Here is a 24,325-nt window from a genome sequence, read left to right as displayed (position 1 = left end):
CCATATGAACAATCTGGATGAAGGGAAATAAAATATAACTTTATTGTTTCGAAACATATACCCTATACTTCGAGATTTAGTGGATTGAGAATTTAGATTTACTTTTTTAATTGTAAAAATATAACACAATGCACAATTAGCAATTGTGCAGACCCTCGATGGAATAATCTAACCGCTGCAGCGACATTTTCCCGCAACATATTTTAAATTGCCAGTAAAGTAATCGATACCACACAGCTGATATGCCCAGGGCTAGAGATCATACAAAAAACACTTTTACTGGAATATACCAAACGATATGTAAAAATCATGTAAAAAGTGTGTATGAAATATAACAAAATAACATACATTAAACTTCTTTCAAAAAAATATGTAAGTAAACTTAGATAAATAATGTGTAAATAGAATATATGGTGGAATAATGTTTTGTAAGATATCAAATAATAAAAAAGAAACAATAATACTAAAATGTGTGTAAATGAGCGCCAATAACTTCCCACTAACCATTCATAATGTTTCATGATATCTAAGTGCTCCTAGGTAATGTTCTCAAAAATCTAATGCTTAAAAAATGGTAATTTTTAACGTTATGACATATTTGCATAATAGATACAAATCAAAATAAAAAACTCTGCTAAAAATATGTCAGTATCATTAATACTGGTTAAATTGTAGTTGTTACATTGTCAAAATAAACTTGGTAAACACTTATAAGAAAAATTCGAACTTTAATTCTGAACTCGCTTAAAAATGCGCTACAAATTTGTACAAATTTTATTACCCAGCCCTGAACCATTAACCAGATGGTAAATTTTAACATACCTCGCACGGTCACACTGTTCCAAGCAAACCAAAAGCCGGCAAAATTGTGCAAAAGTTGGCAAAACACCAAAACGTTTAAGGAAATGTAACTAATTATGCGTGGCGTTCGCAAGTGTGTTCACTGTGGTGCTGTGAATGGAAATCGCGCACAGTTTTGCCGGAATTCCTACTGTCCGCAGCGCAGGAATGTCCTTGACGCCGTCCAGTTGGTTTCCTTGAGACCCGGATCCACTGTTTACTCCTTGCGGGCCAAGGAAAAGGAGCAACAGCCGCGGAACTTCGTGGTCATACAGGATGTCACCCTGTCCTTGCAACCGGATGCTGCAGTGGTGTCCAGCAAGGCCGAGTGCTACGTGGAGTCCTGCCAGAAATCTGGAGGCGATTCCTTGGATTGCGTCCATGTTAAAGCTTGTAGAGAACTGGGCACCGAGTTTCCCAAGGCCCAGGTTTACCGAGTGTCCCGGGAAGTTCTGTGGAACCTTAATATAAACCAGGAGCAGAAGCAGCATCTCTGGCATCTTTATAAATATGCAGAAGAAAAGGAGTATCTTCCTGGAGTGCAGCGATTGAACCCAACCACATTTGCAGTGAAATGCGATAGGTCAGAATCCTTTCCAGCTGCTCGTCTACATGTCACCGTTTTGGCCAATGTTTTGTCTAAAAAGAAGGGCAGCTACGCCTGCGCCTGCAGGAAGCTAAAGATCATAGTGGAACCGGATAACTCTTTAGTGATGCAGGACGAGATCTGCGACCATCTGCTGCTTGTTTTGGCGGCAATCCTTAGTTCCCCGCAGGGAAAACGGGTTTACGGCAACTTCACCAGTGGCTTGCAGAACTTTTGGATGCCCTCGCAGCTGGAGACTCCATTGGGAGAAATAGAAACAGAGGATTTGCGGCTCAGTTTAAGCATGGTGGATGATTTCGACCCCCAGGTGGACATACTTGTTTTCGGGGATCAGCTCGATGTAAGTTTAACCTTTAAAATCCAAATTTTTCAGATTCTTCCTAACGTTCTTCTCTCTTTAATAATTATAGCTCCATTTACCGGATCTCTCCGATGGCGTTTTTAATCTGGACAACATGCAGGCAGCCACCTCTAGTCACAACACCTCAAATACCAACGATGCCTTCGTCCATTATGCCAACGATTCGCAGCTCTTGTCCAATTGTGATGTTTTCGCAGAGCCAATCGAGCTAACCGACTGCAATATCGAACTGATGGATCAGTTTCAGCCCACGGATCAGATAGATATTTGCAGCGAGGACATAGAACTTCCGCTGATCAGTGAGCATTATAATATTCTGGCTGCTCCACCCATTTTTACGGAGGCCACTCCTTCAGTAGATACCGATCAGCTGCCAATTGAACTGGCCACAATATCAGTGGTTAAAAAGGCACCTGTCAAGGTCTCTGAAATTGTAAGAGAAGTGAAAACCCGAAAGCAGCCTCCCTTACCAGCCAAAAGGGATTTGATAGTAAATAATTCAGATAAAGTTACTCCAGTTGTGAACACTCTTTGCTTGGATGCTTCAGTTCAGCCGGCGTTGTCCTACTCAGCATGGCTGGATCATGTGATAGAGCTTCTAAACGAAAGATTCGAGCCATTAGAAACTCCAAACGCGGGACTAACAAAACGTTTGGTCCAACAAAACTTCCATGTGCACAAGGTAAGTTGAGGTATACACACCACGCCTCTTCTTTAATCTCTTATTAAATACCCTACAGGACAGCTTTTCGCACTTCTGTAAGAGTTTCAGTGCGGGATATAAACGACGACCCTTAGATAAATCCACTGTGATAGAATCGGGCAAATATAAAGGGCTCAACCAGTACACCTGGCATTTTACTTCTTCTCACACAGTAAAACGCATCTTCAGTACCCCAAATATTGAACTGCACTTGGAACGTGCCTTCGAGAGACACGCGGAAGGTAATTTTGTGCCTTATGTGCGTCCAGCTACTGAGCCAAATGTTCCGGGTAAAAAGCGTATAGTTTACACCAGACTCAAGCTTTATATGGTTAAGATCATCTTCGAAATGTCTCCAAAGGTTAGTTAATACTAAAATTCCTATAATCAAGTGCCAAAAAAGAATTTGTAGTGTTAATAAAGGAGAGTCCCCACTGTATAATATAAGATAATACTTCTCCGCAGGATCAGTCCGGCAACGGACTTCTGTTGACCTGGACCCCGGATGTGCTACCCCGCAGCCAATTCGGGCTTATGAACGTGGAGTTCACTGTGGAGACACGATCGCCCATCTAGGGTAAGTTTGCAATTTGATGTTCTTTATTTTGACGCTTTCAATTTTGTCTGTTCCATTTATCTTTAGTCCATTTCAACTTTTCATTGGCTTATGAGTAGCTTAGGTGTACATACATATACATACATATCTTTATATATCATTAATTTTGTTTATCGCGAGACGTTCTCCGAATTTGATATCGGATCCTCTTGCTTCAATGGCCTCTACAAGCTGCGGGAAAGTCCCAACATTCTGGGTCTGCAAGGGGCAAATTCTTTTTTCTTTAAAATCTATGGTCTGCCTCTGGGGTATTTATCTTCATCTATTTGCTTAGCTCTAAAATCGTGGGCATGCTTACTTAAATTCTCGCTACATTCAGCTCTTTCTTACGAATTTTTCTTTAATATTTCTTTTTTTTGTATTTTCTGTGGTTTCTTTTTAAATTGTTTACGCTTAACTTTGACATTCATCACATTTATAAATTGCATAACACCGTCAATAAGATAATCTGTTGTATCTGTTGTTTTGTATCATTTTTTTTTACTATAGTTAATGTGTGAAGGTAGTTTAGTCGTGGAAAGGTTTCCATTTGCTCGAAAAGTGTGTGCAGTTTTTAATTGGGGGATTTCTGTAGAACTCTGTGTAATCATTGCTCTTTTGCAATGCTGTTGATTAAGCTTTTCTTTGGCTGTGACGCAAATCACACTCATACAACATTATGTACATAATGTATAGAAATATCCACCTATAGTTTTATCGTACATACTACTATTTATGTGTTTAACAGTTAAAATGCATAGTTTTTCTCAATATTGTATCGAAATAATATGATTCTTGTTGTTTATATTACAGATGAAGCATTTGTTACCATTGCCGGTGTCAGTATGAGAATTTACAAGCCCTTCTAGCGTATAAGTAATCTTAATCTATGTCCGGTTAGTGCCTAAGAAACATAATCTCACAAAAATTGGTCATTAGTTGGTTAATACGTAGAGCCGCCTATTTGGTATCAGCTGACAAATGATTGGATTGAAATGCTCTTGCTTTGATAAGATCAAGATTGAAGGGTGCTCCCAACCCAATCAAACCGATCTACCATCTATATCCTCAAGTAGTCTGACTACATTCGATTGGGTGGACACGGGATAAATCTAAGAGGAAACTGAAGGACCTTTGACATTCGTTCATTTACATAATCAGTATACATGCTTATTTAAGTTAAAGTGTACAAAAAACCAGTCTTTAAAACATGTTTGTTTATCGTTTATGTTTTTCCCATTTATATTTTACACATATAATGTAAAAATATTCACTAAATTATTTGCGCTCTACTTGCTGTGTGTGCGGGGCAGATATATTTGACTAAATCTGGACAATTCCAAACCATACATCTCCCTAGCTAACTCACACACAGGCATAGCTATGGCAATTCAGAGTGCTAACTTTAATTTTAAATCTTATCCACATCCGCGGCTAACTTTAAGAACTGTACAGATTAATATTACGCCGATATTAGGGGTCTATCAAATATGGTAACACCCTGTGAATGGATAAGAAAAAAACAAAACTTAAACTTGACTTTTCATTGGGATTTTCTTTTTATCTCACTTTTCACATGAATTGTATATTTTAATAATACTTTGCTTGCGATTACTTTTAGACTTATTTTAGTTTTTACAATATTCTTAGCTTGTTCAGAATGATGAGTCTTAGGTTCTTCCAGTTGTTTTCTGGCCTAAGCACGTTTTTACAGTATTTTTAGCTGTTTCAGAATAATGAGTCTGATTTTCTGGCCTAAGCTTTTATTTACAATTTTTCGTGATGCCCTTGTGCTTCGTGCTGAAATTGTGTGAATTTGTTATATTTATTTTGGGATTTACAGTGATGTGTGGAGGAAAGAGTGAGGGTGATGTGCTCCGTGTTAAGTGCTCGGTAACTCGAAATATTTGCCAATAATTCGTTTCTTTTCCTACTAAATTTGCAATTAATTTGTTGCTAAGTTTCGCTTGTGTTTCTTCATTATTTTTGGTGTATTAAACTGGAACAAATGTATAAGAAGACAAAAAACTATAACAGATTCTAGGACGGACACTGAATCGATTCGAAATGCAAAAGTGCTCAATCAACTACTAGGATAACTCGATAATTCAACTAATAATGATTACTTTAGTATGAGTTTGTAGGAGCTTAAAAAATCATGGCACAAGTGTGTGCAGAATTAACCTGCATTAACGTTATTGTAATCAGCATATATAAATGATTAGACAAATATGTTTTCTTGTTTAATTCTACTTGTTCAATTTGTGCATTTTGCTACGTTTCCACTTTTAGATTTGTGATTATTTTTGTTTTTTTACTGCTGTTTTTGACTTTTCTTTTCCTTTGTGACTAAATGTAGGTAAAGTATATTAAAAACTTAGTCATACGATATAAAAATGATAGAAAGACAAAATAATTTAGATAGTATTAAAGATAATAACTGAGGGAATACATTAAAGTAAAACATGGAGCTTACACGGCAAATGAATAATTTATGGACAAGGCGCTAAACGCTTTGTTCCCACCTAAAACGACTTAAACGTTAATAAATACATCGCTATGTATACGTAAATGTACGGTGTTTAAATTTAAATATTTATATTTAAACATTTATAAAATGATTTAATTTCTCTCTGTAAATTTATCTTTAGTTTAACCTACAATATCTAAGTTTTGAGCATCTGTCGCTGCTGCATTTGTGACGTTGTTATTATTATTATTGTTGATGATCGTTCGTGAAGTGGTTGGTGAATTATCCGTATTGTTCATCAGTAAATCACCAACATTGGTGTGATGTTGATGCGTGTTATATTGTTGTTGAAGTTGAGTTTGTTGTTGCATCAAGGCCAGCATTTGTTGTTGTTGATGTTCCATCAGATCAGCAGCGTTATTAGTAACAGTATGGAAATTGGCATTAGTAAGGGTTAAACTGTTCGGGGATGCGAGTGGTATTGTAGGAATTATAGGTAGGACTGTTGTTGGTGTCGTTGGAGTCGTTGGTGTTGCAGTTGCAGTTGCTGGTGTGGCCGGTGATGTTGCATTGGCGACTGTGGGTGAGATCTGGTGGGACAGGTCTAATGGCGATGGCAATTGGATGGTTTGTGGGGATGGTGTTGGAGAACTTGGTGGTGGTGGTGTGGATGAATTGGAGGACAGTGGAGCGACTGTGGGCGGTAACAATGACAGAATGGGCAAGAGGCTTGGATTAGTATCGGTTGTTGGTGTGCTGACTGTCTCATGGAGTGCTGTCTGTTGCTGCTGCTGCTGTTGTAGCTGCTGCTGCTGTGTCTCTATGTGTTGCTGCTGCAGCTGCAGCATGTGCAGCTGCTGCTGCTGCAGTATGACATGCTGTGGAACATTACCATTGCTGCATATTTTGCTATAGAGATCCGGCGTGGCCGTTGTCACATCCTCGAATTCAGTCCGAAGCGCCGTGCGCTTCAGCAGGTTCAAATTGCCAGGCAAAAATGAAAGTATATTATAGATGACGCGAATGTCCTCGCTGGAGGTCCACACCCCGGGTCGCTTGTTGTGGTACAGCTTCGCGTACTGGTACACATTAGCCGTGCTGCAGTACTCCATCTCGATGGCCAGCGACGAGATCGCGCAGAAGGTGCATGCCTGGGCGCCACCATACCTACAAATTGGAAATTTTATTAAAACATATTTTTTAGGGGTTTGAAAATATTTTCATTCTGGTTTTGCACTCATAGAAAACTTAATTTAATTTAATATTCTAAATCAGAATTAAAATGATCAGACCATTACTTATAACTATTTACATATGTGTGATTTTTTATAGAGTTATGAAATGAAGGCCCAATGCATTTCTGTCTCGAAATAGATTTTAGGATGAATTCTCTATAAAACCTCTAATATAACAACTCAATTGTAACGTACCTATCCACAATGACAATAGGACCATTGCGGTAGTCATTGCAGCGCTCGTGCACGTCCACGATAAAGTCGTAGATGCTGTTGGGATTGGACATCTCCGGCCAACTGGGACAGTGCAGCATTTTGACCGTCAGCTCGTAGTCGTCCTGTATCGACTGGATAACAAAGTCGCGACTGACATAGTCGCTCTTGTTGGTCTTGTTCAGATACTTGACGCGATAGTGATCGCTCTCGATGGGCGTGGCCTCATCCGGCCAAAACTGGGCAAAGTTCTGAAAGGAAATTATAAATTAGTAAACTTCTCAGAAGAAATATATATTCCTATTTTTCTTATAAGTTTCCAAAAGTTTTATTTTGTTCTACCAGAAATATCCATAGAACTTTAAGACACCTGAAAAATTTTTTTTAAAACTTTAGAGATTTCTATACTTACTATATCATCCAGTGATGAAAGCAGCACGACGGTCTGTGCATTGTGGTCCCAGACCATCTGCCAGAAGTCCTTTATCGTGTGCGCCATGGGATGTTGGGTGACTATGAAGTCCCTCAATCTCCGGAAGCCGTGAAGCCAGGAGGCGTTGATATAATCGCTACCATCCTCGCCCGGCTTGGGTGTCAAATGCACCCGACTGCCCTCGATGGGGAAGATGGCTCCGCGGTTCTTGATCGAGTTCACCTGCTTCATGGCGGATGCAATGTGAATATCCTTTGGCTGGAACTGGATGATGTTCTTGTACTGCTGCTCCAAGTAGGGAGTGCAGTTCTTCAGCTCCTCCACCTGCTCGGCCATCAGATTTGTCTCGCCAGAGGCGATGGCCTCCACCAGAGCATCGTGCAGGAATATGTACTGCTCCTCGGTCTGGACAAGGAAGTTCCTCTGGGCTCGAATGTGACGCAGGAAGCCGAAGACGTTCGCAATTGATTTCTGCTGGATTTGCTTCAGCATGGCGTCCAGGACGATGTAGGTGCCAGTGCGACCAACGCCAGCGCTAAAAAAGGGAACGAATGTTTAGATATAGTGGAAGTAAGATAGCCTATTGATGACTATTGGAAGTATTAACCCACCTGCAGTGCACAACAATAGGACCAGCCTCTGCGGGATTGGCGGCTGATGATTTCTTGACAAAGTTCAGAACAGGAAGGGGATGATCGGGGGTTCCATGATCGGGCCAGTTGGTATAGTGATATTGGTAGACCAGTTTCTCAGTATTGCACTGCTTCTTCTTCTTAAGCTTTGAATAAAACATAACATTAATCAGGAAATTACTAAATAAACTAAGTAAAGCTCACCTTCAAGTGCTTGATCTGCAAAGTGCGAACAGTGTACGTGGACATGACTTCCTCCTCGATAAGTTTAACCTGGATCACTCCGTAGGTCTCAACGCCATCCTTCGGCCAGTACATGTCGCACTTGCGTCTTCCACGCTCCACAAGATTGGTGATCATCACAATGATGGCCACTCTCTGCTCCCAAATCATCCGCCAGAAACAGTCAAAGGTGTCGGGCAAAGGTCCCTGGGTTCCGATGAAGGCATGTCCCTTCTGGTAGCCATCGATGAAGTTGGCGTTGATGTAGTCGAGGTTCTTCTTTTGGCCCGGTGTAGGATGCAAATGCACCCGACTGTGATCATCTGCGTTTTTAGAAACAATTAAGCAGTTAGTAAGGGATAATTAAATGTAAAAAAGGTTTAACTGCAGTACAAAAGTTCGTTGTCATAAAAATACTATTAACTTGATTAAGTAAAACTATTAACTTGACTTTGACTTACAGGCTGTGATGTTGAGATAGCGATTCTTGCGTTTGTTCTCGGGATGCTGGGAGTGCTCACATGGCAGATCATCGCTGATGCACTCGTTCTGGATGGCCTCGTACTCCCGACTGAATCCTATATCTCCATCGGCATGCAGGGATGCCACGTGCTTGGCAAATTCATTTACGGGTACAGCTGCGCGGATCTCATCGCCGATCTTCACGGGCACTTCCCAATCCACCTGCGGGGCATTCGGGTGGTGCGGTGGATCATCCAGATAGTAGTAGGCAGCATGGAAGCACTTTCTGCTGAAAAGAGTTAATGGAAATACCAAGTGTTAAACAGGATTGTTAAATGAAAAATAATTAATTTTCCTAAATATTTGTATAGCAGTAAAAGCAACAGCTTAATTAATATAAAAACAGACAACTGTGATGTCTTTGGATTTTCATTAAAACTAAAACGTCTAATTCTGCATAAATTTTAAAATTGTTATGCAGTTATATCATAATGTTTCCTCAATGGGTGAATAGGTCCCCTCACCATTCAAATTAATTCCCTTTATTAAAATAACAAGTGGCGCTTTAGAATGTAAAAGGACCTACGCTTTAAGAGGTTCCTTGCTCCTTTAAACACAATCCTATTAAGTGTAGCAGCAACTAGAGCAGAAGTTTTACTGACCAGTCACAAAAGTATCCTTTCTCAATTTCCTTACAAATGCCGGGCTACTTTGAAAAAGTGTAAATTCTATTTAACAGACAGAGAATCATTTTCTTTACAAAAGTTGTGAACTGTGGAAATTATGAAGCAGCTGCAATCAGTTAGAGCAAAATCAGCGAAAGGTGTCAGATGGGCGTGGCCGACAAGCTCTTGGCAAAATCAAAATGCATAAATAAGCAGGTGGCAGAAAAGGAGATGGAAAACCAGCTAGATAGACTCCAGGAAGTGGGTAGTGGTCAGTGCTAATGGCATTCAGTTGCAGCCAGGCATTAGGAAGTAATTCTGTGACAGGATACTTTCGACTGTGCAAAAATATTTGCGCAAAGCTGCTTTAAATGAGTGACAATAATGACAAAAGGTGGGCCTTAATGCTGTTCAATTTCTGTACACAAATGGAGGTTAAGTTTTGTAATTGGCTTAAGCGATTACAAGGAGCGCAGAACTTTCTTGCACCAAGTTTTGCTCACAAGTGCACTCGACCAACCAGTGAAACTTGGCAACTTCCCAGCTAAGTTTTCCACTCGCAGTAGCTGCTTTTATTGCCGGATTTCGCAGCCTTGGGAGAAAGTGCAGGACATAATGGAAATTGAGTGGTCCAGACTGTACTGCCAACTTTTCATTCTGTCTTGTATTGTGGCTCGTTGCACTTTGGCAAGAAATATTGCGGAAATAATCTTGATCTGCATTGAACCAACATCGATTTCCTAATGTTTACTGCAGAAGTCATTGAATTTAATAAATTTTTAAAGGGAATGGTTTTTAAATGGGAATTAACCTTAACAGAATTGCATTGATTTGTAATGCAAAGTTTGTATAATATTTACTGCTACGTTTTATATCTAATAAAACGTGAATAACATATTCCGAACTTTATTTTTTTTAATGGTATCTGTTTTACAATATATAAAATTATTTCATATATTTTTTTAACTTCTGCCATGCTTAAATCAACACGATATAGAAAGCTAACAAATAATAAGTGACCTTCCCTTATTAGTCAATACTCCCAATTTTTCCAGCTTATTCTCTATGACTTCTTCCAAGTACTGATAAAAAGTTTATTTCTCAATGTTTGCTCTTTAGATATTAAAAGCGATACTGATCTGTCGTTGTTAGCATTTCCGCGGAATTATTCACAGGTTTCTTGTTTATTCAACGAAGTTTCGCAGCATAAACAAAAGTAGCCGGGGCATCAAGAACTTTGATAATTGTTTCAATAATTCTTATCAGCGGAAGACCGAAATTCGGCTTGTTTATTTTTTCGTCGATAAAAAAGTAAATAAATAGCTAAATTGGGGACAAAACCAACCAGAAAATAAGAAATTCCTTCCTTCTATGTATGTACATATATTTACATATGTTTTTCTTGATTCCCAAGCTTCCCTCCACTTTTGTTATTGTTTATCAAAGACTTTTGTTTTTCTTGCGACTCTATTACGCACCAACAAAAGTATTTATTTATTTTTGTCGACTTCCGCTGTCCATTAAATATGCAACCTGACTGTAGATATTAGTTTCTTTATGATTTTTGTTTGGCAAACACGTGACAGTTGCGCCAAGTGATCGTTTTCCCGGGGGTGCAGCTGCGAAAAACTTACGTAAACCAATTTCCACGTTGCGATTTACGGCGCAACAACCTTGGTGTTGCTGCTGTCGCTTGTTTTGCTGTTGCTGTTGCACTTGCAATTTCTGATGTTGCTGGTAGCATGGGGCTGCTGCAGCGTTTTTCCCTGCAACCTGACATAATGCGTCGCCTTCGCTAGAATTGCATTGCCTTTTTTTTGCTTTGTATATTCGCGAATTTTTGCTTACATATTTACACAAATTACGTCATATTGGCAATGCAATGTCGCCAGTTCACTTGCAAAAATAGTACGCAATAACTACGGAAAACACACACCACACTGTCGAATAAATAATTTAATGAGGCTGTGGTTGTGACGTTTTAAAAAAATAAGAAATAACAATAAAAAATACAAGCAGGTGGCTCTGGCCAGTTATCGCTTATTTTTTTCAGCGTTGTTTATTGATAAGGTTTATTTTTATTGGATTTTTTATGTAGGTCTCTCGGCGGCACAGAAAAATCTCTAGTTTTCGTGCTGATGAACGCGCGTGCTCTGGAGAACTGAACTCTTGTCAATTAGCAATCGACGCGCAGCCAGAGCTTTTCCTCAGTTCCCCGATCTTTTGGCCGATCGAGAGATATAGAAAGAGCGAGCTTTTTGGGCTTTGCATCAGCTGTTTGATAACAACTGCACGTTTTTTTTTTAGCTGCCGCTAAAAGCCTGTTTGCCATGCCCTCTTTCCTACAGTAAATATTGGTTGTGATTAAACCTTTCTAAAAACCTATGGGTTTTATTATACACACTTCTCAAGAAAAACAAATAAAGTGTTTCAAAGGCCATAAATAAAAAAAGTAGTCCTATAAACATCTTTAAAAAATGTTCTTCATATTTAAATTATAAAATTAAAAGTTCAAGATATATAAAATTGTTAAAAACTTGGATAAATTTTGTGACCCATTTCAACAGAATTTAGTAATTGCTTTTAAGCAGTTTGAACTGTGACAATTCCAGTTAAAATGCTATATAATCATGCTGTATATCTTATCTACATTTGACATTGATTTACCCTTCTCTGTTGCATATATTATTTACAATTTTAATGCTTTTTTCTCCCGTGTTTGCTTAATTAAGTCTACTGTTGTTTACTATTGTTGCTGCCCAGCTAGCTCATCAATTAATCAATTAAAAAACGCAATGTTCAGTACTTGCTGCCATATAGGGAATCGATATTTGTTAATCGTTCAATTGCGCCAGACAACTTCCGCAACAAAAGTTACATTGAAAGAAATTTACCCTTGGAAAGTTGATAACGTTGGTATTTAGTTCATCAATACAGTTGATAAAGTCGGAGAAAGGGCAGGAATATGGGGAAAAGCTGGACCAAACTGCACACTCCCTTAACCCCTCACACATTTTGTCTATTTCCATCGTTGTTATGAAATGGAACTTTTTGGCAAAAGTTACCAATACGTTACCCAAAAACAATTTCTTGTCTGACTCTGCTATTCTATTTTTGGCATAGGGAAAAGTTCTATACAAAAAGAAAAAACCAGACACGCGCACACATTTGCTGGCAAAATAAAGCCGTCGACACAAAAACAATTTTCACAACTGCATCAGATATGAAAAAGTAACACACAAGTCGACATACGTTGAGACCCAGATAGAGGGAAAAGTGTTCTCCATTTTCTTATTTCGGTGTCGGAATGCAAATGGAAAATAATATTGAACTCAGTTCATAAGAAACTGAAACTGAGATACTCTTCATTAAAAATTCTAAGCTGGTAATGAAAATATTCGCTTGCTGTTTACGATAAGTTCTATGTAGTTTGAAATATGAAGTTAAAATTGTTTTAATTGCATTTATTGAACAAACGAAAATTATGTTTTAACTTTATTTTTCATTTTGTAATTAAATATTTAAAAATTAAATATGAAAAATACAAATGAAAAATATAGGGTAACTAACCAAAATATTTTATTCACCAAACCTCATTTATTTTATGAAGTGAATAGTATTTCTCTAAACTATTTTTCCTACTCTAAAAAATGTTGGTCAGGCAAGTTAGAAAGATGGTTATCGCTGTTGGCAGCAAATTGTTGCCATAAGAAATTGTAAAAGTATTTCTACTTGGCGCACAAGTTGCCAGTTCTCTAGTGTGTGGTTAGGACTTAGTTAACCTGCCACAAGCCGCAGCAGTTATTAAAATAATTTCCACACCCCTTGACTTTTTGCCATTCAAGCCTCCAGTGGCGGCCACTAAACGTTGATTAGTGCTCTGCAAATGTAAAAGTAAATGTAAATGATTTCGCCAAGAGCCGCGAATTGAGTTCTGCGAAAGAATTTTTCTCGCCCTCACATAAAACGCAAACCCTTTTTTCTTGTTTCCCTTCTGGTTTTTTTTCCGCCTGACTTTTGTTCTGACTTTTCCAACCCACCCCTTCCTCACTCTATATTTGTTTGCATTGAAAAGGAAATTGTAGAAATTCGCCTTTGTTTGCTTAATAAAATATAATTTTTTCCGCTCTAAAACTTGGGTAACTTGAAAAATGGGATGGCAACACTCCAACCTTCTTCTTTTCCATCTCCTCACGCTGTTATGCGTTCTGCTTTGCTCGCAGGGTATTTGTAAAAAATAAATAAAATGGCATTAATTTGTTAGGGAACCCGAGAAGGGGTAAAAAGTGGTTTGGGTAACTTTCATTTGGCATATTCGCGGCAGCATAAAAAATCGCTTCGACAGAAAATATGCAAAATTCTTTCCCTTGAAGTTGGGTATAAAAACGCTTTTCATTTTCCCCAACACATTTTGTCGTCTCAAATGTTTGCCGTTGCCTCCGGCAAATGCGAATCCGGATACGGAGTAAGATTCCCGTGGTCTGGGCAATGGGTTAACCACTTTTACATTTAATAAAGATTTTAAGTAACTTAAAATTGTTTTGCTTGTCTTTGTCTTTGGCTTCGCTTGGACTCTTGTTTTTTTTCAATTTGAATTTTAATTAACATTTCCAGGGAATATGAGGATAGCCCACCTCCCCTTTCAAGTTTGTGGTAGCTGGTTTCCGCTGTTTTCAGAAAGAAAAGCAGATTGAAATGGTCGAGTTATTTTCTTAATTATATATTGGTTAGAGGGACATTCCGAAAGGATTAAACATTTTTTCTGTACTTCTATTTGTATAATTAATATTGGCGTGGAGATGCAGATAGCATAAAGTCCACTAATTGGTTAAGTATTTCCTTCTTTTAAAATTAAAAGTGCAATACAGAATTGGCTTTTATACAAAGGGATAAATGTGGAAGTTAAAATTAATGATGACAAGCTATTTAAATTCTTCTAGATTAATTCCAAGATTCTACATGTTTTTACTACTATAAATTGTAATTTAAAAATAGGCAATTTCTATAGCTGCAACGGGCCGACTTAAAATGCTTTCTTGAGTTTATTTTTAAATTCTATCGACGGGAGTGGGAAGACAGCGCTTTGCACTCAACACTTTTCACAGTTTTATTTATGGAACTGCACGCGACTGTCTACGGAAAAGCAGCTGCTTCTACGTCTACATCAGCACTTGCTTCTTGCTATATTTTTATTTTCGAATTTAGTGCTTAAATATGGCATGGAGCGCCACTTACCTCCACAGGAAGAAGGCCATGATGATCAGGATGATGCCCGAAACAGCTGAAGATAATGCCAACCAAAACGGCGAGGTTGTAGTCATTATGCGATTGACGCAGCAGCGGTTGGAGTTTCTCGCAATTCGGTTGTAGTTGAATCTGTTTTGTGAAAAATAACATTTTGTTAAAACAGTTTAAATATTGTATGGATAATAATTAATATTCTATAGCAAAATTCTCAAAAATTCTTGAGCCATTCACACAAAGTCAGTTTATTTAAATAATTGTTTGTTAATGGTTTGTTAATTTAGTAGGTGGTTATGAGGACCTTGTGTATGAAATGTTGTTGTCCCCTACTCCTTAGATCTTCAATTCCTTGTTGACCTCCGTTTCTAGGTTATCATGATTCCGATTTCTATTGGTCATACCTAAGCCAGTTTTTAAGATACCGACTTCTTTCTACTTTTAAACAGATCGGCTGTTAAGGGTGTATTCTTAAATTGACAAAAAAATTGTAATGTGTTTAAAAATAAACAAAAATAGTTTTAACCAAAACGCCCATTAAAAATATAGTGAAATTTACTTGCTTTTTTATATTATTTTTTTTTTTTTTTTTTTTATATTTTATAATTTTTTTTTTTTAATTTTTAAAAAATTAATTTTAAAAAAAATTTTTTTTTTTTTTTTTTTTTTTTTTTTTTTTTTTTTTTAAAAAAATCTTTAATTTTTTTTTTTTTTTTTTTTTTTTTTTTTTTTATTTTTTTTTCTTTTTATTATTTTTTTTTTCCCCTCCTTTTTTTTAATTTTTTTTTTTTTTTTTAATTTAAAAAAGGAAAAAAAAAAAGGGATGTTTTTCACCCACCAAAAATATAATTTTTTTATATATCACTGCGTTGCACACTTTTGACCAAAATTATAATACCCTCTGCAAGGGTATAAAAATATAGTGAAATTTCTTGCTATAATTTTTTCCTCTGTACGTGTTTGAAATGCACGTTTCAAATGTGTGTAACTCTGTTATCATTATATTCGAGCTTTATTTTTGTTGATTTTTCCTCCCTTTGTTTGTTTTTTGCGCACTCTTTATTTGCGCTTGTTTATTTCCGCTTTTTGCATACGATTTCTGCTGCCACCCGAAAAAAGAAAGGATTTAAATGAGCGCCATTTTCCGGGAGTTGGGGACGATTGTGAGCGCAGAGCGGAAAATGGCAGCGGGCCATGTAAATGCGGCCAAAAGGTGCAGGCCACTTGAAATTCAGGCATTCCAACAACAACAATGCCAATGAATTATGAATGAGCGAGCGAGAGAGAAAGGGCGAACAAGAGCCACAAAAAATATTGCTGCATACTTATGAGGGCGTGTCGCTGCGGTCTCCCCCCTCCTTTGACCCCATCCTCCCCCTCCACCCACGAAACTTGAGGTCAACTAAATTGCTATATTTCTGCCACAACTTTGGATTATATTTTATGCATGCAACAAAGTTTACGGTGTGTGTGTGTGTGCGTTTGTGTGGAATGTCATTAAGGATGTTGTTATGACAGGTTGAAGGAGTTGCTGTGCGGGTCCTAAATGTCAATAAACTTAGGTGCACAATAACAAAACCCTAGCTTTCTTATGTTTTGAACCGATACATTCTTAAATATGCTGAAAAGTACTAAATTTATTATGAGCCAATATAAATGTCCATTTTTTTTTTAAGAAAGGAATAAATTTTGGTGTGTAATTCAAAACCCAAAAACCTTATTTTGGTTAAAAATCACAGAAAAAAGTGTTTTATATTTCAAACTATTGTACTCAAGTAAAATCGAATTTACCAAGGCCTTTCTAAAAAAGCATAAAAAAAACCCTAATTATTATCACTAAATTTGTTATGACCAGAAAATTTAAGTGGAAACTCTACGAACACAAAACACAGTACTTATAATTTTCCCTGTCTAAGGACACAATTGAGTGGGCAGAACCATTCATTGTTGATTGGGGCCCGTTAAATGCGCATAAGCCTCTCATTACGCATACGCCCCGGGGTCCACTGGCTAAGGACTCAATAATGCATAGATACAAAAGCTAAAAGCGCATAAAAAAGTAAAGACATTTCGCTAGTACTCAGAATACTTTCGCCAAGACAGGATAGAATTTTCCCCACAAAATATTTTTTTTGTGGGTCCCCCGCAAAAAAGAAGAGCCTGCTACCTTTTTGGACATGTAATCTGATATGGAAACTGACAACGCCGAGGCTGCCAACTTTATGGCGTGCCACGCCCCTGCCTTATATAACCGCCCGACATTTTGGCCCGCCCCGAAACAAAATGCCAAGTTGTTCCGCCATGTGGCAGGTGTTGGTCTGTATGTGGGTTGCATTTGATATCTTTATGCGCTACTTACAATCCTTGACTCCGAAAATTTGCCCAGCACAATTCTCTTTGGATTTATGACACTGAACGTTGCCGCTGCCACTTTGACCTCATAGTACGAGTTGGTTGTCAGATTTTGTAAAATCATCTGCAAGGTAATACAATAATATAATAAGCATTAGTTTATTGAATACATACCAGAACTAAAAATAATATAATATTTCTAAAACAAAATAGTGGAAACTTTAAATAAGTTCAAACTAAATATACACCTTTTTTATTTTAACAAGCTTAAAATTTTATAATTTCTAAGCAATAATTAACCTAAAACAATTTCAATAATACATATACTCAAACAAAGTTCTTTGGCTTTAAATATAACAAGGCATTAAATGTACCAAAGTAATCTTTTTCATTTTCCATTGTTTAGCTTTAGTTTATCACAGCCAAATTTTGGTTTCGAGATCCGAGAAATATTCTAATTTAGTTTCCATTTAACTTTATTAAAATTCTGTCGCATTCATATGAAAAAAACAAAAAAATTTGGCATTCCCAAACTAACAATGAAAAAACAAAAGTAAAATTATGGCCATTTCTGTTGTTTAGTTGTTCAACAAAAAGCTTGTTTGCTGCTGCAAAATATTTCAATTACAAAAATATTTTCAACTGGCCAAAACAAGAGCAAGGCGACAGAGTACCCCGAAAAAGATAGGGGGCTTCGGGGGAAGAGACAACTAATAAAAAAAAATAAACAGGACGAAACAAGAACCCAACTAGTTTTAGATATGGAAAAAGTCAGCTATGTGTATGATAACATTTTATTGTTGTGAAATTTGTTTGCCTCGCCACATTCCCCACGACAAACTTTGTTTTTATTTATTTACTTTTGGTAATTTTTTTTGCGACTATTTCGGTCGCTAAATAAAAAGGAAAGACGCGGCACAAAGGCGGACAGGAAAAACAACATAAATTTAATTTATTTTCGCAGGTGTGGGCGGGTTTTCATGTGTGTGGTGTGGTTGCGATGCAGCGGAAAAGAATGCTGCCCATGTGTGCGAATTTTTTGGTATAGAAATTTCTATGAAATATTTACGGGCGCCAGGGCAGGTGGGCTTTTCTGTATTCCGTTTGTTGTTTGCTGCATAAAAATGCAATTATTACTGCCGGCTTTTTATTTGTCTGCTCTTAACTTTTTGTTGCCTTATTGCATATCTGTCTGTATTAGGCAGTTTATCATAGAACTTTTCGTTTTTTATGGGGCCAGTCCGAGCCAAATGGCCGCGATAAGCCGAATTGATTGACATATCACAAGACGACAATGTTGCCAACATGGCAGGCCAATAAAATGCTTGCTAACAGCGCGGAAAATTGTTTTGTTTTTTTTTTTAACCTGCGTATGAAATATTACTGCCAGACTCCACAGGGATCAATCCATTTAGTATTTGTTTTGCGATCTTATACACAAATTTCAAATTTTCTCCTAACTGAGGCCTTTCATAACGCAAAGCTATTTTATTATTTAAGCTAAGCTAAATATTTAAAATACTTCTTGAGTCTTGGGAAAATAAAAACTTACCGCAGTTTCCAGCTCCTTGGCTGATGCATTGATCCTTATATCCCGATGTGTATCCTGTCCAGCTAACCTCGTCTTGATTATGTAAAAATCAATGGTGTTATAGAACTCGTAGGGTCTTCGCCAGCGAATAGTGATCGATTCTTGGGAGTGGCAGGTGAGGTTTACAATCGCCGGAGCGCTGGGACCTCCAACATCAGTTCTCTGGGCGATTTGATCGGATGGTTCGCCCTCATTTTTGGTGGTAAATGCCTTTACTATCACACGGTAATCGGTGTAGGGTCCTATAAAAAAATGTATAATATTTCGTAGATAATATATTAATAAAGGGTAGGAAAAAACGAATGAAGTACACCAATTCTTTATTTAGTCTTAATTGATTAAATAAGGTAAATATATCAAATTTTGATAGCAGAAAGTAATTTGAGTAAATTTCATCAGTTATATACGAAACTTCCGTATTAAGTGCGGTTGCTCATTCATATTGATTATTTTATGTGAGCCTTTAATAAGCTTAATTGTCCTTTGAGTACGTTTTGATCCGACAGTTGGGGCTTTTATTGGTCGTAAAGACCCAACACGAGTGTCAGTTGCATTTACGTGTATATTCGAAAATATATAGAGCACCTGCCAAGCTTTTAGCCACTTTATATTTGGGATCGGGCATCCTTTTCTTGCTCTTTATGACCAGCGTCACCGCATGTCACTGGATGCAGAGAACAGAAAACAGCCCCGCGGTTTCTGTCCGGCTTTATAATTAAATTTTACTCAGCGAAAATGCATGGGACAGCGGCAACAATAACAAGGGATTGATTTTTCATGCAGAGGGGAGGGAAAAAACCAGTACCTTGAGTGGAGCTGTCAGCTTAAATTGGATTTAATTAACAAGAGAAACTGCTGACATCTACTTGGATAAAATTTGCAAATAATTAAACGTTGTCATGGCGGCACGGGGAAAAGCCAGCATGGCGCAAAAAGCAGCTCCTTTTGAAATTTTCGCGCAGAAGTTAGGCGGAGATGCAGATGCATTCTGCTGGCGGAACTGTGCACCTGAGTAGTGTAATTTAATTAAACAATGTGGGTGCATGAGAATGTGGAATGCCGTGCATAACTTTGTAGCAAGTTAATTGCATGGCTCGAGGGCGCCTTAGAACCTACAAAAAACACTTTGAGCTCTCAAAGGGATTCCTCTAAGTAGCTTCTGATGCGGTGTATCTTATGCGAATGGTGTTTTCTAGCCTAAAAGACACCATCCTCCTTAATCAGGTAAATTAGCCGACTTTGGGGTGTACAATTATAAGCGTCAAAAGTTGTTGGCAAACAGAAAGTGGCAAGCGAGTGGCACTGAGCACTTGAAACTATTTAATTACAAAGCAGCTGGCAAACAATTTGACTAGCGCTCATTTAAAGGTAATAATAGGCCTCGGGCAGGTTCAAGGGGCTTAACATTGGCGGAAGAAGCGGAAAAGTGTGGTGGCTTTTTACAAAGTGGGCGTTCGACTGTTGACAGTTTGAAGTTGAGCTCTAAAGTTGACAGGGCTCGAATCGACGGTTAAAACTTGGAAATCCTTTGATTGGTCTGCGCTTTCAAAGTTGTACAAATTTATTGACCGAAAGTGTGAATACATTAAAAGTTATAGAGTTAGACCATTTGTATTCGCTTTATATATATATTATTTTAAGGATACAAATTTATTTAATAAAAATATCTATACATCTAGTTTGTGCACTAAAAGTAATCCATTTAAGAAACTTTATATTGGTATTAACCATGGTCAATTGGCCAATAATGGAAATATTGTATTAAAAGAACAAAAAAGGGGAAAAAACATCTTTTTCAATTTACACTTTTTAGGCTCTCGAGACATACAGTATAATATTTATTATAGAACTTACGTAGATTCTGCAACTCAAAATGGATGAGTGTTTCTACCGAATTCCGAGAGTTCTTCACGATTTCCACGCCAGTTTGGTTGTCGTGGATGTGGAACACATGGTAACCGGCGATGGCTCCGTTCTGATTCTTTGGCGGATGCCAGGACATCGTAATGCTATTGGCCAAAACATCCAGGATGGTGAGATTCTGGGGTTTGCTTGGAACTGCAAAGAAAAGTAAATAAAACACGGGGATGAGTACAAAAGTCAAAAGATAAATTTGCTCATGTTCTTAGGCCATGTTGTATACTCTTCAGCTTAGAACCACGAAGTTGAACAAACAAGATGGTTGAAATTCATTTAATAGACGGTATAGAATGTATGATACCCACTTTGATGATTTTATTTTTTTGACCTTCTTAATAAGATGTTTAAGGATGTGGTAATCACCCATGCAATCAAATAAATATATATTTAGAATGGTTTAAATATTAAGTATCCCCCTTACAAATTAAATGTATTTCATATTCACAAGTGCCCTTGTGGAAATGTTTACCATATACCCTTGATTTGTGTAATTTACGGATACAAAAGTTGATTTCCAACTCTGGGTTATCAAAGTCGTCGCAGCTGTTTAATGTATACAAATTTTCCCAACCCCACCACAACTTTCTCAAAGTAATCCCGAATTTGTAAATAAAAAATGTTTGCATACTTAGCGGCGTGTGCACATAGAAAATGGCAAGTCGGATGACGCCAAATGACAATGCATAAATAATTTATTTAATAAAAAAAAGAACAGAGGAAAATAAAACCGTAAAAGGGGCAGAGGAAGACGAAGCAATCGCAACGAATGAAGAAAAGTAAAATAAATTGAAATGAATATTTTGCAGAAGCAGATAAAACAATTTATATTCAAATGGCAGGCGAATCATGTGTGTGTATGTGTTCGAGAGGGAACAAAAAATTATATATTCAATTACGAGGGGGGAAAACGAAGAAAAGAATTGGCGCAAGTAAAGCGCAACGTAATCGAAGCGCATAAAGAAACGGAAATGCGATTGCTAGCAATTTATTATGGCCTGCACTTGCCAGTAGGAAAACACATACACAGATGGGGCGCACACACAGATACACACCCATATAGCTGCAGATGGTGGCTTATAATCCAGCAAACCAGCGGATGCAAAAGCCCTGGCAATAATTTCATTTGCAAGCCAAAGGACAACACTCGACCATGTGTGACAGCCAAAGGGTTCTTGTGTGTGTGTGCGTGTGTGTATTCTGAGGTCTATATGTGCTTGCCTTTGTGTGTGTGCAAGTGGCAAAAAGCACTAAATGGTAATTTATTTTACTAATACAACAAAAGCTCGACCATCGAGCAAAAACGCTCTGCAATCAAAAGAACAAATGAGTGACCCGAGGGCGGGAACGGGCACTTGACCCTACTCCGCCCGAGACTTTTGCCATGCAAATGCGATAAAGCTTAACAAAACACACACTCAGTCCCTTTGCACATTGAGAGAAAAATGCGGGTCTAAAATTGAGGAATAAATAGGTTACTAGGACTTTATATATTTATTTGAGCCGGTGTTTTTTAAAAAATAATTATTTTAGTTTCCATTTCTATGGAGGTGATAAACAAATCTTTTCAGATTTGAAATCTCTTAAAATTTTTTGATTTTATTTTAAAATTAAATAGACGAAATAATCGTATTATTATAATTCCTTAAAAACTTTGTTTTGAACCATTATTTGTATTACCCAAGCAAATTTTTATTTTAAGGTCTTTATACAACTAAAGATAGAGTTTCTTGGACTTGTTCTATGTGTAAACAAGTAAGAAAAAGAGAATCCCACACATGAACAGTTGGCTGTGCAGAATAAACAGTCGCTGTCAGTGTATAGAAATTTATACAATTCAATAAATGGCATTTCTAGTTTCTTTGCCTTTGCCTCTGCCCATTTACTTATTTCACTCCCATTTCTCTGCCCGTTCTACTCCAATTTCTTCTTGTACTTCATCCTTGGCCCGTGCCCTCTGCAATTGCAAACGGAAATGGAAATGGGAAATGGACAGGCAGCTGCTGCATCTGCAAAAAGGGAAAGGAAAAAGCCAATTTATAGACTCGAACTCGAACTATGAAAGCGAACGACTCACTTGAGGACCTGATGGTGAAAAAGGAGCGGGGTACTTGTATTAAAATCAATTAAGCAACAAAGTGCTTCACATACACACAAACACGCGGGCAAAAGCGATAAATGTCCTCGCAGGGAAAGGAAAATGGAGAAAGGGGAAAAGGGAAAAGAAAAAGTTAATAGGTTTGCCACTCGCAGAAGACAGCTCGAAGCTCACCTCGACAGGTTACTGTGTGGGCACTAAGTGCTCCTGATTGGTTTTTGTTTGCCAAATATAACATAAATAATTGGGAAAGCAGCCAGCAGTAACCGTTTTGATAACGCGAATCAATCAACCACTGAATGATTGAAAAACATTATGGGCGGGAAGTTTGAGTTCGTAAAGTAATTAATGAAGAAAAGAAAATCTATTCACGGAAACAACATTTTTATAAAAGGGTAAAGCTCACAAAAAAAAAAATAATTTGTAAAAAGTAACAGGAATTAATTAATAAAGAAATGTATTCCATAGGTGGTCACAATTATTAAATATAAATATTTTTAAAATGGCAAATACTCAAAATAAACGTAAAAATTTATAAAAATACAAAAAAAAAAAATTGTTGGAAATAAATTATTTAAATAAAGGCTAGTCCGTTTAAAAAAACATTCATAAGAAATAATTTTCAAAATAATTAAGATTTTCTTAAAAATAAAGATCTATTCGAATAATAAACCCATCTGCAGAAGAAATCAGATTTCTCAAGGAAAAAACCGCCTCCACGTTCGACATGTCTGGGCAAATTAAAAGAAAACAATAGCTGCGCTTTCCTCACTATTTGCTCAGCCATCGCGCCGGAAGTAACCAAGTGTGAAAAAGCAAAGGAAAATCCGTAAAGCCTGGGAAAACTAGGGGGTGCACACTCAAAGCGCGCGTGATTATTTTCACAAAGGCAAAGGCAGGAAGTAGAAAAAATATAACTAGGAAAATGGAGTAGTCGGAGGAAAATCGGGGAAAAAGAGTGTGGCGGCTGGAAAAACCAATACCGACGACGTGCTTAAGTTGTTAAAAACTCCAAACAAAAGCAGGCATCAGCTCGAGGACACTTAGGGGGGTTTCGGGGGTGGTGTTCAAGGTGTGTTTCTGTTTGTGTGTGTGTGTGTGAGGAGCAAATAGCATTAAGTTGTCTGAGCCTCGAAAAAAAATGTATATATAACAACAACAAACGACTTGAAGAGCAAGGAGCAAAAAAACTAAGCCCGAACATGAAGATATATAAAAACAAGTTAAGAGTGGGCTGCCATTGTTGTTGGCCATATGCCTTATTTAGTTGTTGCTCTTCGTGCTTTATTGTTGTTGCTTAACTTTACGAGCTGCTTTACGGATTTGGCCAGACGTAAAAACTAAACAAAAGCCGACGGACGGAGAGTAAATAAGAAAGAGCGAGCGAGCAAACAAACAAACAATTAGAGAATACACACACGCCAAAAAAGGAGGTAGAAATCCCAGGTGACTGCCTTTCAAAAGGCGTCAAAGGCTCTACCGCCCCGAGAATTCGCACAAAGGCGCAAAAATTATGCGAAATAAAGGCCAAAAATAAAAAAAAAGCAGAAAAAACAGCAGCGACAACAAGCTGCGAAAAAAATAAAAGCTGAAAAGTTTTGTCCCCCAAAGCTTTGATGGCCAAGAGCAAACAGTGAATGGTCCAAAAGGCTCCGGCACTTAGCGGAAGTAATGTGGCGGCCATTTTG

At 37.6% G+C, this 24,325-nt stretch overlaps 2 protein-coding genes across 3 annotated transcripts in view; one reads left to right on the top strand and one right to left on the bottom strand.

Annotated features, from left to right (window-relative positions):
* The first annotated feature begins 696 nt into the window (after positions 1-696).
* LOC108042333 overlaps positions 697-24,325 on the top strand; it is a 79,805-nt gene continuing 56,176 nt past the window's right edge. Inside the window, exons 1-5 of one of the 2 annotated variants that reach the window (XM_017120556.2) lie at positions 698-1,787; positions 1,858-2,490; positions 2,549-2,872; positions 2,977-3,088; positions 3,920-4,634. In XM_017120556.2, coding sequence (XP_016976045.1) covers positions 918-1,787; positions 1,858-2,490; positions 2,549-2,872; positions 2,977-3,087 — 1,938 coding nt within the window. In that variant the 5' untranslated portion in view covers positions 698-917 and the 3' untranslated portion in view covers position 3,088; positions 3,920-4,634. Of the gene's footprint in view, positions 1,788-1,857; positions 2,491-2,548; positions 2,873-2,976; positions 3,089-3,919; positions 4,635-24,325 lie in introns of those variants that run through there. The other variant, XM_044459191.1, reaches the window with a different exon arrangement.
* Positions 4,647-24,325, bottom strand: part of LOC108047687 (tyrosine-protein phosphatase 99A) — a 123,858-nt gene continuing 104,179 nt past the window's right edge. The window contains 12 exon segments of the mRNA XM_044459190.1: positions 4,647-6,270; positions 6,469-6,743; positions 7,007-7,275; positions 7,437-7,992; positions 8,069-8,235; positions 8,294-8,634; positions 8,773-9,062; positions 14,674-14,711; positions 14,713-14,814; positions 17,039-17,155; positions 18,584-18,864; positions 20,477-20,680. Of these exon segments, the coding sequence (XP_044315125.1) occupies positions 5,759-6,270; positions 6,469-6,743; positions 7,007-7,275; positions 7,437-7,992; positions 8,069-8,235; positions 8,294-8,634; positions 8,773-9,062; positions 14,674-14,711; positions 14,713-14,814; positions 17,039-17,155; positions 18,584-18,864; positions 20,477-20,680 (3,152 nt within the window). The 3' untranslated portion in view covers positions 4,647-5,758.

The sequence above is a fragment of the Drosophila rhopaloa genome, unplaced genomic scaffold (genome assembly GCF_018152115.1).
Source record: "Drosophila rhopaloa isolate 14029-0021.01 unplaced genomic scaffold, ASM1815211v1 contig_178, whole genome shotgun sequence".
Lineage (NCBI taxonomy): Eukaryota > Metazoa > Arthropoda > Insecta > Diptera > Drosophilidae > Drosophila > Drosophila rhopaloa.
This window is presented reverse-complemented; position numbering and strand designations above follow the sequence as displayed.